Here is a 17446-nt window from a genome sequence, read left to right as displayed (position 1 = left end):
TGGAAAGGTGGAGTTGCCATTGACTGAGATGGGGAAGGCTGTGGAAGGTGCACATTTGAGTGGGTGAAGTCCTGTGATGCCCTTAAGATGTTCAGGTAGAGATGTTGAGCAGGCATGTGCGTAGGACGAGTTCAGGGGAGAAGCCGGGCTGGAGCTGGAACCTGAGGAGCACATGGGTGACTTGGAAAGGCCACGAGGCTGGAGATGCCTGGGGGTAACCTTGGCAAGAAAAGGGAAGGAGGCTGGTGGCTGATCCCAGGCCCATGCTGCCTCAACACTGGGGACTGGGGAGGTGAGCAGAGGAGCCAGCCCAGGGAAGTGGCTGCTTGAGAGTAAAGAGGGAAATCGGAGGGTGTGGAGCCCTGGAAGCCCAGGCAAGAGGGGGGTGGCCAGCTGAGCCAGGCCTTGTCACGTGTGGGGAGGACCGAGAGGTGCTCCTTGGACTTGACAGTACAGAGGCCGTTGGTGGCCTTGCGGCGGGCAGTGTGGGTGGAGGGGATGGCGTTCGGGAAATGAAAGGAGCCTGGGTCTCTCCTTGAAGGCACTGCTGTGAAGAGGAGCAGAGGGGGGGCAGTGGCGGGAGAGGAGGCAGGGCAGACAGGTGTTCCGGGGGGAGTGGCAACAAGCTGCGTGTGATGCTGATGGCAAGGATCCCACAGAAGGGAAGCTTGATGGCGCAGCAAGTTCCCTAACCTGCCCAGTGGGGACCCTGGCAGCCCGGCCCCGGGTGACTGAGACCAGGCAAGCGCTTGCTGGACAGCACGGGCTGATAGATAGCAGGACCGCCCAGGGCAGGGCTGGACCCCTCAGCGAGTTTTGGTGCTGCCTGCCAGGCCCTTGGGCAAGAGAAGGAGGGGCGCCCACATTCCCCTCCCCGCCGCCACCACCTCCAGGAAGGAGGGCCGCCCTCTCCCCACCGTTTTCATCCTGTTGCCAGGCCCAGCACTGTCCTCTGCCCCATTCTCGGGCAGGGGTGCTTCCCGGTCAGGCCCCGGGAGGGTGCCCCACTGCCAGCAGTGGTCTTGGGCTGAGAAAGATCCTCCCCCTCCTCCCCTCGGAGGCCCCGACTCCCAGGGGCAGTGGGCGGGAGTCCTGTGAGCTGCCTGCCCCTCTCGGGGAGTTTGAGAGTGAGCTGGAAGGAGCCTGGAGGTCCCGCAGTAGTGGCTGCCTCTCTGTCCCTGGGAGAGCTGAGGGCCCAAACGTGCGGGCTGAGCGGTGCTGGTGGGAGGGCGGCCCAAAGATGGGCTCCCCTTGCCCCGTCCTGACCCACTTCACTGAGCCTGGTGACCCCTCCTTGCCAGAATCCTAGCTTTTCCTTCGCTCAGCTGAGGAGACCGAGGCCCAGAGAAAGGAAGGGACTTCCCTTGGTTACCCCATGGTTCTGAGCCAGCCTCACCGTCAGGACTGTGAGTCCCACAGTAGTGTTGTTTACCTGTTCAGCCCCAGGTGGACTCAGCCCACAGGTCAGAGGTCGTGAGAGGTGGGGTGAGGCCACTGGCGTTGTCCTTGTTTCCTCAGTATATCAGCCAAGGACCTGAAGAACATGCTGTCCCAAGTCAACTACCGGGTCCCCAACATGCGCTTCCTCCGAGAGCGGCTGACGGTAAGGGCCGGGGGGCCGTCTGCAGGCGGGTGGGGAGGCCGGCTGCCCCAAGCCCTGCGGGAGGCCTGACCAGAAGTCCCACTCTGCCTCACAGGACCTGGAGCAGCGCACCAGCGACATCACCTACGGGCAGTTTGCTCAGCTGTACCGCAGCCTTATGTACAGCGCCCAGAAGACGGTGCATGAGCCACCTGCCCCCACCGCCCCTACCCTGCTCTCCCTCCCGAGCCCCGCTTGCCTCAGCCCTGCTGCCCTGCTTGGGGGCGATTGGGTGCCATTTCTCCAGCTCTTCTCCTTGTGAGGCCTGCCCCTTTCTGCTGCCCCAGCCTTTCTTCCTGAGAGCCCCTTCCCCACGTGGCCTCCCAGGGGCTCTCGTGCTGACCTGGTTCTGTCTCCTGCAGATGGACCTCCCCTTCCTGGAAGCCAGTGCCCTGAGGTTTGGTTTGAGTTGGGGAGGTGGGGTTCTCCCCGGGGCCCTTCGTCCCTCCCCTGGTTGATTCCCGATGCAGGTGGGAGGCAGCGGGAGCAGGGGAGCCCTGCTGGCCCATTCTGGGCGGCTGTGCTGGCCGGGAGCTGGGCCCTGCCTTTCCAGGGGCCCCTCATTGTCTGTGGCCCACGCTAGCCAGCCGGCCGCCAAGCATTTCCCTTCTCTCCCGCAGGGCGGGGGAGCGGCCGGAGCTCTGCCGGGTGTCCCTTCCTGAGTTCCAGCAGTTCCTCCTCGAGTACCAGGGGGTAGGACTGGGCTGGGGTTGGGCCAGGGTGCTGCCTGAGGGGCTGGGCTCACCACCGGGTGGAGGCCCCTCACATGCCCCACCCTCCCACCCATCAGGAGCTATGGGCTGTCGACCGGCTCCAGGTGCAGGAGTTCATGCTCAGCTTTCTCCGAGACCCCTTGCGAGAGATCGAGGAGCCTTACTTCTTCCTGGACGAGGTGAGCCCTGCCCCTCACCCTCCATCGGGGAATCAGGGAGCAGACGGGCCCTCTGGAGCCCGGCCGGGTCCCTCCCGCAGTCCGTCGTGCCCCCGACCTGGATTGAGCACTCTCTCCCGTGTCACCCTGTGCCATGGCCCAGGGCAGGGGCTCATCTTCTCTTCTCTGCGCATTTGCTCCTGGGCAGTTCGTCACCTTCCTGTTCTCCAAGGAGAACAGCATATGGAATTCACAGCTGGACGCCGTGTGCCCCGACGCCATGAACAACCCGCTGTCCCACTACTGGATCTCCTCCTCCCACAACACGTGAGTGGCTCCCTTGGCCCACACCCGACCCCCGGAGGTGGGTCTCGCCTGACCACCCCGCCCTGCTTCCCTGTCCAGGTACCTGACCGGGGACCAGTTTTCCAGCGAGTCCTCCCTGGAAGCCTACGCCCGCTGCCTGCGGATGGGCTGCCGCTGCATCGAGTGTGCGTGGGGGCTAGGTTGTGGGGGGGGCGGGGGGGAGGCCTGCCCGCTTGACTCTGGTCACCTTGCTTGCTCCCCAGTGGACTGCTGGGACGGTCCAGACGGGATGCCAGTCATTTACCATGGACACACCCTGACCACCAAGATCAAGTTCTCAGACGTCCTGCACACCATCAAGGAGCACGCCTTTGTGGCCTCAGAGTGAGTGGCGTGGCTCGGCTGCAGCTCTCTCCTGGGTCCCTTGAATGCGCTGCCCCCCCTCCCTGCCTTCCACCTCCTGCCACCTGCTAGAGCCCAGCCTTCCCGAGCCATTCACTTACTGCACGCTTGGCCCACCTGCTCACTCCATGGATCCTTCTCAGCCTGTGGAACACAGTCAAGTTCTTCTCATCCTCAAAATTAATTCCTTAACCCTGGGCTCTCAAGGCCATTGCCCTGCCAGCTCCTTTCCCGTCACAATCCAGAGAATTGTCTGTGCTCCTTGTGTCTCACTCTGCAGTTCCTATTGTTCCCTGCAACACGGGGTCACTAGTCTCTCCCACCTCACTGAGGGGGTCACCGGGGTCCCCCAGTAGCTAAATTTGGAGGCTGCTTGTCACCTCTCCCGACCTTGGGTGTAGGATGTCTCTCCTTGCTGATGGGGCAGCCTCCATGACGAGATCAACTCTGGGGACACCTGTCTGCAACAGTCCCAGCCCTTGGTTTCTGCTGCACCCAAAAGTGCCTCTCTAGACCCCTCTCCTACCCCCCACAGTGGCCAGGGCCTGCCTCTTCTCTGGGGTGGCTCCCCTCTAGAAAGGACCTTGGGCCCTAGGCTCCTAACACCTCACTCTGTGAGGGTCTGAGCCGTGACTCCTCGGAATTGCAGGATCTGTGTTACGCGCTGGTCCCCCACCCTGCAGGTACCCGGTCATCTTGTCCATCGAGGACCATTGCAGCATCGCCCAGCAGAGGAACATGGCCCAGTACTTCAAGAAGGTGCTCGGGGACACACTCCTCACCAAGCCCGTGGACATTGCCGCTGACGGGCTCCCCTCACCCAGCCAGCTCAAGAGGAAGATCCTCATCAAGGTAGGGCTTTGGGGGCCCCACTCCTCCGCTCCATCTGTGGGTCCAGGCCTGGGTGAGGAGGTGGGGCTCTGGGCCTGGGCCTGGGAAGCCACGTCGTGGCCTGTCCCCCACAGCACAAGAAGCTGGCTGAGGGCAGTGCCTATGAAGAGGTGCCTACGTCCGTGATGTACTCTGAGAACGACATAAGCAACTCCATCAAGAATGGCATCCTCTACCTGGAGGACCCCGTGAACCACGTGAGAGCTGGGCCTGGCTGGGCCTGGCTGGGCCTGAGGGGCAGGGTGGTGAGAGGGCTCTGCTCACAGGCCTCGCTCCCGCCTCTTCCAGGAGTGGTATCCCCACTACTTCGTTCTGACCAGTAGCAAGATCTACTACTCCGAGGAGACCAGCAGTGACCAGGGCAACGAGGACGAGGAGGAGCCCAAGGAGGTGAGGGGCTGGCCCAGGGCCGGGGGCTGGGCTGGGATCAGAGTCACCGAGCGTCTCTGCCGTCGCCCTCTGCCTTGCAGGCCAGTGGCAGCACAGAGCTGCACTCCAACGAGAAGTGGTTTCACGGGAAGCTCGGGGCGGGACGGGATGGGCGGCACATCGCCGAGCGCCTGCTCACGGAGTACTGCATCGAGACCGGGGCCCCCGACGGCTCCTTCCTCGTGCGTGAGAGCGAGACCTTCGTGGGCGACTACACCCTCTCCTTCTGGTAACCCTCCCAGCGCGTGCACACGTGGATCCGACACCGGCAGGGGCGGCCAGGTCCCACAGTGCGTCACGCGCACACGCGCTTGCAGTTGGCGCGGAGCCCCTAGAGGGCCGCCCCCACCTGAGCCGTCCTCAGGGTGTCTCCTGCCTGAGGCCTGGTGCCTCGCCGCGGGTGGAGCGTGGCGTGTGTCCCGGCCTGCTGCTCACTGCCTCCCCGTGTCCCCTCAGGCGGAATGGCAAAGTCCAGCACTGCCGGATCCACTCCCGGCAGGACGCAGGGACCCCCAAGTTCTTCCTGACAGACAACCTCGTCTTCGACTCACTCTACGACCTCATCACACACTACCAGCAGGTGCCTCTGCGCTGCAACGAATTTGAGATGCGCCTCTCAGAGCCCGTCCCGCAGACCAACGCCCACGAGAGCAAAGAGTGAGGGCGGGGACAGGGACGGGGCGGGAACCCAGGGGTGGTGGCTGGGGCTGACTCGGGCCCGTCCACAGGTGGTACCACGCGAGCCTGACCAGAGCGCAGGCCGAGCACATGCTGATGCGTGTACCCCGGGACGGGGCCTTCCTGGTGCGGAAACGGAATGAGCCCAACTCCTACGCCATCTCCTTCCGGTGAGGGGGTGCCCCTGGGGGGTTGGGGCGGTGCGGGCGTGCCTGGTCCAGGCTGCCCTGACCCTGTGTGGCTGTTCGGTCCCTGTCAGGGCTGAGGGCAAGATCAAGCACTGCCGCGTCCAGCAGGAGGGCCAGACCGTGATGCTGGGCAACTCAGAGTTTGACAGCCTCGTGGACCTCGTCAGCTACTACGAGAAGCACCCCCTGTACCGCAAGATGAAGCTACGCTACCCCATCAACGAGGAGGCGCTGGAGAAGATCGGCACAGCGGTGAGAGCCTGGGAGGCGGGGCGGGGCAGGCTGCACCTGACGGTCCCGGGGTGCTGTGGATGTGGGGAGCAGAGAGGCCCGCGGGCTGCGGTGCTGCTGGGAGGGCCAGCTAGCCCAGCTGGAGCCAGGAAGGCATCCTGGAGGGAGTGGCCTCTTGAGTGGCGTCTACAGAGACAGGCACAAGCTGGCCGGGTGAAGAGGTGGGGGCAGGCGTCCAGCAGAGAGATCCCCGTGGGCCAGGATGTGGGGTGCGGAGGTCCTAGGGCTCACACAGGGAGAGGGTCTGCCCGGGGCTGGGCGCAGACCAGCCTCTGTCCCCAGGGCAGGGGCGCGTAGGCTACAGAGGCACGGTTGTGGAGCGAGACCAGCGCTGGAGGAAGGCAGGGCTGTGGGGCAGGAGCCCCAAGGGCTCTGGGCCAGAGGTGTGGCCGTGGGGAAGAGGAAGGGGTCCAGCGCAGAAGGTCCACTTGAGACTCTTGTCCTTGGACCTGGGTGGCCTAGGCAAGGGCTGCCGCCTGCTGGGGCTGGGGTGTGAGAGAAGTGTGCTGGGGGCCTGGGGCAGGCGCAGGGGGGCTTCAGGAACTGAGACTTTGGAGCCGTGGGCGCGAGGGCAGAGAGAGGAGGGGTGAGGCCAGGCCCCTGAGGTTGGGGGACCCTGGCGGACCAGGTGCATGAAGGCGGCAGACTTGGCCCGGTGAGGAGGGGAGGGGACACGGAAGCCAGCAGCCACTTTCCCCTCTGGGCGTTAACAAAGCCCCTTCTGTCCCGTTTCCAGGAGCCTGACTACGGGGCCCTGTATGAGGGCCGCAACCCCGGCTTCTACGTGGAGGCGAACCCCATGCCGACTTTCAAGGTGCAACCTCGGGCTCTGGGCGCAGGCAGCTGGGGAGCGTCTCCAGCTGCCTGGGGCTTGCATTCTCTGCCCAGGGCCGCCTGCGGTCTTCGGGGAGAAGTGGTGTTTGTGGTTTTCCGAGGCCCGAGAGGGGGTGAGAGGTGTGCGGTTGGTGTACGACCGCGTCTCTCCCAGCGCCAACCCCTCCCCAGCCCCGTCCCTGGGGGTCAGCACCGACCCTTCCAGACTACTCCCCAGGTGACCCCCGTTTTCTCCCTGGGGGCAGTGAGGTGGGGGTGGGGCACGCTGGCCAGAAGACGGTGTTCTCTGCCCCTCCCTCCCTCCCTCCCTCCCTCACCTTGTGGAGCTCTCTGTCAGGGCTTTTTTCTAAGGGGTAAGGAGCTGTGCCCTTTTCCTCACCCCCTTTCCTCAGCAGCCAGGGAGCCTGGGAGAAGATTTCTTCTCCTACTTTGCAGATGAGGAATGATGGGGTCCCAGGCACACCGCAAGGCTTCCGGTCCCAGAGGAGGCACTCAGCACCTGCAGACACTCCCTTCCTAGCCTCCTGGCCTGGCTCCTGGGGCCCCGGGCAGGGGCTTGCAAGGTTCTCCCCGGACCCTGAGGAGCTTCCTTGGCAGAGGCCCTGCTCTCCCATCCCACCTGCCCTGGAGCCTCCCACAGGCCCGGGTTGAGGACGGTAGTGAGGCTGGGTCACTGGCGGTGGCACCTGAGCCCCAGCTGGGCAGCCCCAGCACACGTGCGTGCGGCCGCAGGTCAGGAGAGGAGGGGGAGGGCCCGTCTGCTTTGACCGGTGCTTCTCTTCCCCGCAGTGCGCTGTCAAAGCTCTCTTCGACTACAAGGCCCAGAGAGAGGACGAGCTGACTTTCACCAAGAGTGCCATCATCCAGAACGTGGAAAAGCAGGAAGGAGGCTGGTGAGCCAGCTGAGAGCCCGTGGTGCGGGGCCAGGCATCCTGGGCGCCGGTGGCGTGGACAGTGAGAGGGGCTTGGGCAGCACGGGCCTGCACGGGCCCCGAGGTGCACCTGCAGGGCTGCCCTCCTCTGGGGGGTTTGGGGTGGCTGCTAGGGATCATCATGCTGCGGCTTCCCCAGGTGGCGTGGTGACTATGGTGGGAAGAAGCAGCTGTGGTTCCCGTCGAACTACGTGGAAGAGATGGTCAGCCCTGCGGCCCTGGAGCCTGAGAGGGAGGTGAGACCAGAGCCCCGTCCGTGGGACGGGGCTCCTGTCCCCAGACTCCCTTCCTGTGCACACGCCACCACGGGCAGGGTTAGCGTGCCTGCGCGTGCACAGCCCCTCACGTGCGGTCCCGTCTGCCCCGCGGTCTCTGATAAACATGGGCCATGCTCGTGCGTTCACACGCCCACTTGTCAGATGTATTTCCCGCGTGTGCACATGTGGACACAGTAGGCGTGCTGACCGTCCGTGGGCTTTGCCTCCCGCAGCACTTGGACGAGAACAGCCCCCTGGGGGACTTGCTGCGGGGGGTCTTGGATGTGCCGGCTTGTCAGATAGGTGAGCCCCCAAGCCCCTTCTCTGCCCCTTAGGGTCACGCAGTCCCTGGTGGCCCTCTTCAGGCCCCAACAGAGAAAGCCGATGGCCGGACCCCTAAGGGCTGCCCTCACCCTGAGCTCTCCCCATTCTTGGATACACTCTTGACGCCCAGGCTCCCTTCTTCGCCCCTGGCCTTGACCCCTGCGTGCTCGCCCCGTGCAGGTGCTGTGGAGGGTGCCGCTGGCGAGCTGACGCCCACGGTCCTGATGGGCTGGTCCCTGGGTTGACAGAGGCTTGGGGACGGGGTGGGGAGGGGCACGCGGCCCTGAGTGGCAGTGACTTGTTGCGGGGCTGCAGCGTCCTCAGCTGTGAGGTGGGCCTGGCAGAGCAGTGCCGCCTCACGGGGTGTGGGGTGGGGACTGAGGCACGTCTGTCCCCATCTCTGCGCTCCTCTCCCTCCCTCCCTCCCAGCCATCCGTCCCGAGGGCAAGAACAACCGGCTCTTCGTCTTCTCCGTCAGCATGGCGTCGGTGGCACACTGGTCCCTCGATGTGGCTGCCGACTCGCAGGAGGAGCTGCAGGACTGGGTGAAAAAGATCCGGGAAGTGGCCCAGACCGCGGATGCCAGGGTGAGAGCCTGCCGGTGGCCCTCAGAGCAGCGGGGCAGCCCCGGGTGGGCAGCCCCCGCCTCTAGGCAGGGATCGGGGGAAACACACTTGGTCAGCGGTATGGCGTGTTGAGGGTGTGTTGAGTTTGAGGTACCTGTGGGACGTCCGGGACGTCCAAGTGGCCCTGCTCAGTGGGCCTTTGGATACCAAGGGCAGAGGTGAGAGGACAGGTCGTGGGCTGGAAGCAGGAGTGGGTGCCCAGGGGCTTAGGGATGAGGTGGTATAGGTTGGGAACCGGGGGTAACCTTCGAGGATGTAGGTTTCAAGAAGGAGAGGCGGGGGGTCTGACGCGCAGAGGGCTGCAGAGCAGACAGGCAGGGTCCGAACCTGAAAGTGCCCATTGGAGTTGGCAGCAGCCATGTCAGGTCGTGGCTGGGTGGGATGGCAGTGGGCATCACGGAGCGTGGAAGGCAAGGGCGCAGCCTCTGCGGGGCAGGATGGTGGAAGAACGCAGAGCCCAAGCTGGGTCGGAAGGACCAGCCTCTGGAGGAGGGAGGCTCTTCCACTGAGCCTGGGACAGAGGAGGAGGTGCTCACCAGGGTGTGGGAACTCCTGCTCGATGCCACCCCGGTCATTTGGGGTGGGGTGGAAGGCCTGCAGTACGCACCTGTGGCTGCTTTGGAGAAAGGACACCCACGAGCCAAGCCGAGAGGGCTGGGTGCTGAGGATTTTGTCAGAGCAGGGCCCGGGAGGACAAGGCAGGAAGGACCAGGTGGCTGAAGGGATGGATTCTGAGGTCTGGGCTGAGAGGGGAAGGAAGAGTCTGAGAATAGGAGCCCCTCCTGGAAGGAAGTGGGCCTCCAGGGCTCAGAGGACGGCACGGGGGCACTTGTGAGTGGGCCTCCATAGCTGAAGTCTGGCCACAGCGAGTAGTAGGTGGTTGTGTTGAGTGAGTGAGGGGAACTAAGGGATGAGGCTTCTGGGCCAGGGCGGGTGGAAGGACGACGGTCCTTAGGATACAGAAGCTAAGCCTGAGTCCCCAGCGAGGTCACAAGGAAACGGGGAGGCGGCCTATGTGCCTGAGGGAGGCTTGGGTACCGAATGGTCACAGCATCACTGCAGGTGCATCCAGCTCAGGGCCCTGGGGTGTCACTGGGGCCCGGGTGGTGGTGAGGATTCCACCCTCCTAAGTCTTGGAGGGCGTGTGTCCTCAGGGGCAGGGTGGAGAGGGGATGTTGCTGGGGTGAGACTGGGGACAGACATTGGGGTCTGGAAGGTGTGGTGGGCATGCTCCAGGTGGCTGGGGGCTTCCCTGTCCTGGCGGTGGGGAGGGAGGGGTCCCGCCTGGGCTCAGGGCCTGTGTGTCACCAGCTCACTGAGGGGAAGATGATGGAGCGGAGGAAGAAGATCGCCCTGGAGCTCTCCGAGCTTGTCGTCTACTGCCGGCCTGTTCCCTTCGACGAAGAGAGTAAGGGTCCGGCCCAGGGGCAGTGCGGGGGTCTGGCCCCCAGCAGCAGCCGGGTGGGCGGGCTCTGTGAGCGCTCTCCCTGTTCGGCCCAGAGATCGGCACAGAACGCGCCTGCTACCGGGACATGTCGTCCTTCCCGGAAACCAAGGCCGAGAAGTACGTGAATAAGGCCAAAGGCAAGAAGTTCCTCCAGTACAACCGGCTGCAGCTCTCCCGCATCTACCCCAAGGGCCAGCGGCTGGACTCCTCCAATTACGACCCCTTGCCCATGTGGATCTGTGGCAGTCAGCTGGTGGCCCTCAACTTCCAGACCCCAGGTGAGGAGGTGGCCCGTGGGGCGGGGTCCTGCCGGACAGCTGGGCTGGAGTCCACTGTAACCCGGCTTTTGCAGACAAGCCTATGCAGATGAACCAGGCCCTCTTCCTGGCCGGCGGGCACTGTGGCTACGTGCTGCAGCCGAGCATCATGCGCGACGAGGCCTTCGACCCCTTTGACAAGAGCAGCCTCCGCGGGCTGGAGCCGTGTGCCATCTGCATCGAGGTGGGAAGGGGGCGCTCTGCTGGGCTCATTCCAGCGTCAAGGGGTGCTGGTTAACGCCATGGGGCAGGGGGCACTGGACTGTCCTGGAGCTCGAGGAAGATGTAACTGTCTTCTGAGGTGGGCGTGTAGCTACCAGCCTCCCCCGTGGGGCTGGGCTCTGACCAGCACAGGCCGGAGGCAGCTGGCTAAATGTGGACAGTTCTTGGCACTGAGGAGTCGGGCTATCCAGTAAGGCCATGCCATGGAGAGCCACTGCCTGGCAGGAGTGGGCTGAAGACAGGCAGGAAGCTAGTGCCAGTGGTGAGCTAGCGGCCCACCGGCGGGAATCGGCTAGATGGTACTTAACTTCCTGGAACGGGGCTTGAGTGAGACGTGAGGCCCCCTGCCGCCCCTCGAGGTCCCGGGGCTCGCTCTGCGGTCGCACCCTTGAGGCCCCTGGTGAGCAGCCGTGATGTGGGCAGCTTGGTGCTGTGGGGTTCAGGTGTGGGGCCTTAGCGGTCTTGGAGGGAGGGGTGAGGACAGCGTGGGGTGAGCCAGGTTTCTCCCAGAGAGGAGCTATTTTTTTGTTCTAGGGGGAAGTAATTTTTAAATTTTCATGTTAAAATAGACATGGATTTCATGTGGAGTTGATGGCAAAAACTCACGTGAAATTTTTGGTTAAGGCTAGGACTGCTTCAAATGAACTCTTACTGCGGCCGCTGCTCTTAGAGCCCTGATGACTTGAGGGACTTAGTGGGCAGTGTCCTTGGGGCCCAGCAGAGGGCGCACTGCCTCCGCTGGGTAGTGGGGACTTGGCATGAGTTGGAAGGACCATCCTGGGCCCATCTTTGCCTGCCTTACAGGTGCTGGGGGCCCGGCATCTGCCGAAGAATGGCCGAGGCATCGTGTGTCCTTTCGTGGAGATTGAGGTGGCCGGTGCTGAGTATGACGGCACCAAGCAGAAGACGGAGTTTGTGGGTGAGTCTCCTCTCCCCGCTCACCGTCCTCACCCTCCAGGGCACTGAAGGCCCCTCCGCACCTGTGATCCGTCCTCTCCGGGCAGTGACCTGAGGCCTTTTGCCCTTGCTTTCGCAGTGGACAATGGACTGAACCCCATGTGGCCAGCCAAGCCCTTCCACTTCCAGATCAGTAACCCCGAATTTGCCTTCCTGCGCTTTGTGGTGTATGAGGAAGACATGTTTAGTGACCAGAACTTCCTGGCTCAGGCTACCTTCCCGGTGAAGGGCCTGAAGACAGGTGAGGACCCTTCCTAGAGACTGTGCCCCACCCCCCAGGATCTGGCTTGTGGGTGAGGGGGCTTTGCTCGCCTTCCCCTTGGGCTCAGGGCCAGGCTTTCTCCTCCTAGGATACAGAGCAGTGCCTTTGAAGAACAACTATAGTGAGGACCTGGAGTTGGCCTCCCTGCTCGTCAAGGTCGACATTTTCCCTGCCAAGGTACCTGCGGCCAGGTGGGGCGGGGCAAGTGCCGGGCCCAGCCTCTCGGGGGACCAGGCAGCCGCTGACCCCCTGTGCATCTGCCCCTGTTGAAGCAGGAGAACGGCGACCTCAGTCCCTTTGGGGGTGCGTCCCTTCGGGAGCGGGGCTGCGACGCCTCGGGCCAGCTGTTTCACGGCCGGGCCCGGGAAGGCTCCTTCGAAGCTCGCTACCAGCAGCCGTTTGAGGACTTCCGCATCTCCCAGGAGCATCTCGCTGACCATTTTGACAGTCGGGAACGAAGGTGAGGGGGTGGAGGCGAGGTGGCCAGTGTGCAGCCTGGAGGAGGGGGCCTGAGAGACGGGAAGGAGTGGCCTTCGGTTCCTCTCCCTCCTGTTGGCCTGTGGGCTGTCCCCCTGGGCTGCAAGGCCCGCTGCTGGTAAGGACACTCTCCCCTTCTGTCCAGGGCCCCGCGAAGGACTCGGGTCAATGGAGACAACCGCCTCTAGCTGTGCCCCAGCCTCATTGAGAGCAGCGGGTGCTATGCACCTCACGGGGGGCCGTGGACTGGGTTCCTGGGAAGCTGCCTGCGTGGCAGCCTTCCTGGCCTTGCCGCCTGGAGCCTGGATTCCAGCAGTGGACGCTAGACGGAAAGCATGCCGTTAATGAAATGTATCACTCACTGTTCGGGGCCTCCACGCCCCAGCTCTGGGTGAAGGCAAAAACTGTACTGTGTCTCGCATTTAAGCACACACATCTGGCCCTGCCTTCTGGAGATGGAGCCTTCCATCTGTGGGACCAGGACCACGGCCGCAGCCTCTCAGAGAGAGAGGCTGCCTCAGCCGGTGGCATGGGAGGCTCTGAGGGGCCACTGACATTCCTGAGAGGAGGGAAGGAGGAGCAGCTTTGCTGGGCTAGGGCGACGAAGGTTACATAGTCCTGCAGCTTTAAAACCACAGCTGGGCAAGGAGGGAGGGTAGGTGTTCCCACAGTTAGGCCCTGGAGCCAGGGTGGAGGAGCACAGGGCCTGCCTGGAGAGGACGACGCAGCACAAGGGCACATTTCCCACGACCAGGAAGGAGCACCACCCAGCCTGACAGACGCGGGGCCGCGTGGGAACACAGCGGCATTGGGCAGCTGGGCTGCGGAGGGTTGCCCCGAGAGGGCCAGCGGAGGAGGCCGAGCCCCGGGGTGCCACCTGGAGCAGGGACAGTGACGACGTGCCCAAGGCCAGAGCAGCACCCCGGGGCCATGGGAGGAAGAGGGCCCCGGGGCTGGACGCACTGGGCTGTGGCGCCACCTGCCTGCCGCCTGGACGCCAAGCCTGAAGCACCCGCTCACCAGGGTGGACCTGTTTGTGGGCGCTGGATGTGCTGGGCGGCGACTCCTCCCACGTGGTCAGCGAGGACGTACATGCCTGCGTTCACGCCACGGCCCCCGAGATCCACAGCAAGGCGACAGCTTGGTCAGGACGATCGGCGCCAGTGGGACCAGAATGGAAAAGCCGATCACCAAGACAGAGGTCAAGCTGGGCACTGTCCCCATACGTTCAGGAAACTCCTGCACACAAGTAACGTGTCCTCCCTCAGCAAGGCACCCTCCACAACCCCAGCAGGCTCGCTGCAAACCCAAAATCAGACCGAAGACCACTTTCCCTGTTGCATCGAAAGACCTTGGATCTGAATCTGCCGGATGACAGCGCAAGGGGACGCTGTCTGAGATGATCTCAAGTATTTGTGAAATCATCAAATCCTGTTAATAGACGTATATGATGTTGGAGTATGGAATTTTTAAAGTTTATTTTTTGCACACTCTATCTCTCGCGATCTTCATTACTTCACATAGGATGTATGATTTTCTGCGTCTTCCACTTTGACCTGAAAGCTGCTTGGTGAGGGGATTGGGGAAGCAGAATGAATGAACTTATCTGTGCACTGTGGCAGAACTGTTATTTTTATGGATTTTACAGCTCAACTAACAGTGTTACCTTTTCAAGATTTATATATACTCCTCAGAAGAACCACTGAGCCGTTAAAGCCTTGTTGTTATTCGATCCTAATAGTGATTCAGTTTTCTATAGCTTACTTTTAGGATAGACGGTAAATTATTTAACATTATATTAAACTTTCCATATCATGGACTGTAAACCGAAGGAAATTATACAATTTCTGAGAAAACGTATTGATTTATTTAAACTAATTCTGAAGTTGTATTTCAAAGTATGACCTCACAGTCGTCAGCTGTCCGTAGCAAACATGTCTATATATGGTTGCCAACGTTTGGTTTATAATTTAAATGTTAATAAAAATTTTAGATTTTATTGGAAAAGCTTTCCTTCTGAAAAGGACTTTAAAAAAATAGCATTATTTTTCTTCTCGATGGTATTGTAATGACGTTTTGCTCCCCACCCGTGGATGGAAATGTCTGAGAGGAGAACACTGGTGGGCCGCCCTGTCGGGAATGGGCGAGGCGGGGTGGGGGAGTGGGGAGGAGAAGACAGAGCAAAGCCTGTTCCGGTGATGATGGAGGTTTCTTTAAAGGCAAGGAGAACACAGGCTGCTTTCCCTCAGGAAGGAAAGAGGGATTAAGGAGCTGCCGGCCTCGTGGGGGACAGGCAGCCGGGTGCTGAAGGTCACTCACGGCTGCGCTCAACGGCAGTTTCTGTCCAGCTGGTGAGGAGACCCAAGGAAGGCGATGGAAGGTTGGGGAGGACGGAGGCCGGGGTCCAGGCCCGTGGGCGTGAAGGTGCTTCAGCATAGCCAGCATTCAGCTCACGCAAACCCACTGCCCGCACCTGGGCACAGGGCTGGCCGTTTGCTAGCTCTGTCGCCCTCTTAAGATCTAACTAAGTAACTGCCAGATAAATCATCCTCATGTCTTTACCCTTTAGCTCGTGTGTTCTGGAGGCTCGGCAAAGCCTGCTGCTGTCTGGAGACTTGTCACCTAGGGATGCTTGCCTGGTGGTTATTCTGCAGTAGAAGCAGGTGAGGAGTTTCTGTTCACCTCCCAGGTCCAGCAGATCTTCCCTCTGGGCTATGGGGAGGTGTGAGCCCACGCCCTCCTCCAGCTCTTCCACCGAGGGTGTGGCAGCATAGAGTGCAGTCTGCCTGTGAGCAAGCCCAGGTTTCCACAGGCAGCCAGCTTTCACGGTGAACAGGAAGCAACCAGAGTCCCCTTGCCAGTTCCGCAGGAACCTCGCCTTAAAAAAAAAAAAAAGCATTCAAATGTACATTTCTGGGTGCCACTCTGGTTGCCTCTGTAGCTTGCAGACAAAACCTCTGTGCCTAGAACATGGTTTAATGGGCCCTTCCCTTCCCTTCCTGTGGCTATTTTTGTACTGGTCTGTGCTGGTGTGGATAGAAAATGATGCTGTACAGAGAAAAGAGCTGTCTGCCTGATGGGTGGGGACAGGCATAGTAAGCCAGCCCAGGAAGCCTGAGAAGATCTGTCATTGAAGAGATGCAGGTAAGTGTAATCGGTTGGTTGTTAGAATGGTCATTGGCACACCACCCTGGTGTGATAATGCAGGTAGGTACCCAAGCACGGTCGCTGGCCTTGGAGAGGCGAAGGTTTTTTTGAAGACGAGCCCAAGGTGGATTTAGTTGTCAGTTCAGAGCATCCCTTTTCTGTATGACAAATCAGACCAAGACATACATTCCCCAAGTTCTCAGATTTGGGGTCAGTCCTGGTCCATTGTAGACCCCCTCTGAGTACCATCCACCTGGAGAACTGGGATCACAGTTTAAAATGTTTCCTGTCATCTCTGAACTAGATCAGCCGAAGCACCCCTGCTCGGGTTCTTGCTGGCCCCTTGGCTTTCTTCCTGGAGCTTCGTGGTCTGACTCAGAGGAGGGTGGTCTTTTCCCTCGGACGAGAAGGTGGTAGGTGGGAATTAACCTAGGCTTTCCTGACCCGTGTTTTCCCAGAGTCTTATGGGCAGGAGAAGAAAACTTTTCTAACCAGCGGCGGAAGAGGTTCTGTGCTGGCCGTTGGGTGAGGAGCCGTCTGTGCCATCGTGTGGCTTCCCTGGCTGTGGGTGTAGACCACTTGCAGTTTCCCCAGGACGTCCCTCCTTTACTGGCTCTGCTGTCTCAGGCAGCCCCACTGACCTGAGACACACCTCCGGGCTCTCCTACGATAGCCACGTGACTGCCTTTGCCTTTCACTGCACGTGTCTTGATCCTTCTTCCTAGTGGAAAGCCGGACAGCAAATTGGAGCAAATGCACAGATGAGCGTCACCTCGAATTCCTCCAGACCTGACAATGGTTGAATGACCCAGGAGGCCCAGCGGGGGGTGGGGGGGTGGGGGGGCGGGGGGGCTGGGCAGAGACCCTCACCTGGGATGGGACGTCCTGGCCCACAGTGGGGAGTGGCCTGCCTCACCACACGCGCGCACAGCACCACCCACAAGGACGGGCTTTCTGCAGCCTGACCAGAGGGCTCAGGTCAGGAAGCCCTGCTCCACGGGCTGCCCTGCAGGGAGGAGAGAGGGGCTGTTTCTGGCCTCGTCATAGCCCATGACAAGGGTCTGTGGTCTTGAGCGCTGAGGGCAGGGCCTCCCCCCGCCCACACACACCTGAACGTCATCACCCACGGCTGCGCCTAGGGCTAGACACTCACTGGCCTTCCAGCTTGAGCTTGTCATCTCTCATCACCTCAGTTCTGTTGGGCAATAAAACAATGCTAAGTAGCACCAGGTCACCCCACCAAACGAGCTCATGGAACAGAAGGCGGTCGTCCTCCTGGCCATTTCAGTTGAACTGATCAAGTCCTGTCTCAGCTTGAGAGTCCTCAGTGGGTCTTCCAGGGTCAGTCTGGGGTTCTGTTCCCTGCCGGAGGCCACTGCAGCTGGCCCAAGGACACCCACAGTGACCCCTGGCTGCCACTGCTGCCCACTCCGTTGTCCATGGCTAGGCCCTCTGCGAGCTGCTGCCTGTGTCTGCAGCCACCACGGGGTCAGCTGACTGGCTTCAGGGTTCCACACTCAGTTGGTCGAGCTCCCGAGGACTTGCTTTTTAGGTTCAGCACAAAGCTGCTTCCCCAAGACTTAAGCTGGCCTCCAGAGGGCCAGGTCAGGAACAGGGCCTGGTGTGCCCCTGGGTGTCCTGCCTTGGTGTGTCCGCGCCCCAGGGGCTTTGTCAGGGGCCTCTTTTCCCGTTGGCACAGGCCCTGAGCGTCACCCCAACAAGATTCAATTGCTTTGCACATTAGAAGTTGGCCTTTAATCCTATTTCTTCAAGGCCCCAGGGTCCTTAGACATATTCGCCACCCTCTCCTTAGCCAATGACAAACTTATCAGTACCCTCCTCCCAGACGGCTGATGGCTCCAGGTCTGACTCAGTTTCCCTTTGTCTAGCACAAATTCTGCCACGCTGCACTTCCTTTCCCAAGGAGGCACTCCAGTGACCCCGCG

At 61.4% G+C, this 17446-nt stretch overlaps 1 protein-coding gene across 3 annotated transcripts in view; it reads left to right on the top strand.

Moving 5' to 3' along the window:
- Nucleotides 1-14360, top strand: part of PLCG1 (phospholipase C gamma 1) — a 35473-nt gene extending 21113 nt beyond the window's left edge. For 2 of the 3 annotated variants that reach the window (XM_081257882.1, XM_081257880.1), the window contains exons 6-33: nucleotides 1519-1603; nucleotides 1698-1781; nucleotides 2005-2039; nucleotides 2263-2335; nucleotides 2433-2534; nucleotides 2722-2840; nucleotides 2919-3004; nucleotides 3083-3203; nucleotides 3905-4073; nucleotides 4187-4309; nucleotides 4401-4502; nucleotides 4583-4770; nucleotides 4998-5198; nucleotides 5270-5389; nucleotides 5479-5659; nucleotides 6435-6512; nucleotides 7322-7425; nucleotides 7604-7700; nucleotides 7955-8024; nucleotides 8475-8632; nucleotides 9983-10079; nucleotides 10172-10396; nucleotides 10471-10619; nucleotides 11462-11576; nucleotides 11694-11855; nucleotides 11965-12053; nucleotides 12149-12336; nucleotides 12499-14360. In XM_081257882.1, coding sequence (XP_081114008.1) covers nucleotides 1519-1603; nucleotides 1698-1781; nucleotides 2005-2039; nucleotides 2263-2335; nucleotides 2433-2534; nucleotides 2722-2840; nucleotides 2919-3004; nucleotides 3083-3203; nucleotides 3905-4073; nucleotides 4187-4309; nucleotides 4401-4502; nucleotides 4583-4770; nucleotides 4998-5198; nucleotides 5270-5389; nucleotides 5479-5659; nucleotides 6435-6512; nucleotides 7322-7425; nucleotides 7604-7700; nucleotides 7955-8024; nucleotides 8475-8632; nucleotides 9983-10079; nucleotides 10172-10396; nucleotides 10471-10619; nucleotides 11462-11576; nucleotides 11694-11855; nucleotides 11965-12053; nucleotides 12149-12336; nucleotides 12499-12541 — 3364 coding nt within the window. In that variant the 3' untranslated portion in view covers nucleotides 12542-14360. The remainder of the gene's footprint in view (nucleotides 1-1518; nucleotides 1604-1697; nucleotides 1782-2004; nucleotides 2040-2262; nucleotides 2336-2432; nucleotides 2535-2721; nucleotides 2841-2918; nucleotides 3005-3082; nucleotides 3204-3904; nucleotides 4074-4186; nucleotides 4310-4400; nucleotides 4503-4582; nucleotides 4771-4997; nucleotides 5199-5269; nucleotides 5390-5478; nucleotides 5660-6434; nucleotides 6513-7321; nucleotides 7426-7603; nucleotides 7701-7954; nucleotides 8025-8474; nucleotides 8633-9982; nucleotides 10080-10171; nucleotides 10397-10470; nucleotides 10620-11461; nucleotides 11577-11693; nucleotides 11856-11964; nucleotides 12054-12148; nucleotides 12337-12498) is intronic. The other variant, XM_081257881.1, reaches the window with a different exon arrangement.
- The last annotated feature ends 3086 nt before the right edge of the window (nucleotides 14361-17446 follow it).

The sequence above is a fragment of the Mesoplodon bidens genome (assembly GCF_964165515.1).
Source record: "Mesoplodon bidens genome assembly, chromosome: 15".
NCBI classification, from domain to species: Eukaryota; Metazoa; Chordata; class Mammalia; order Artiodactyla; family Ziphiidae; genus Mesoplodon; species Mesoplodon bidens.
This window is presented reverse-complemented; position numbering and strand designations above follow the sequence as displayed.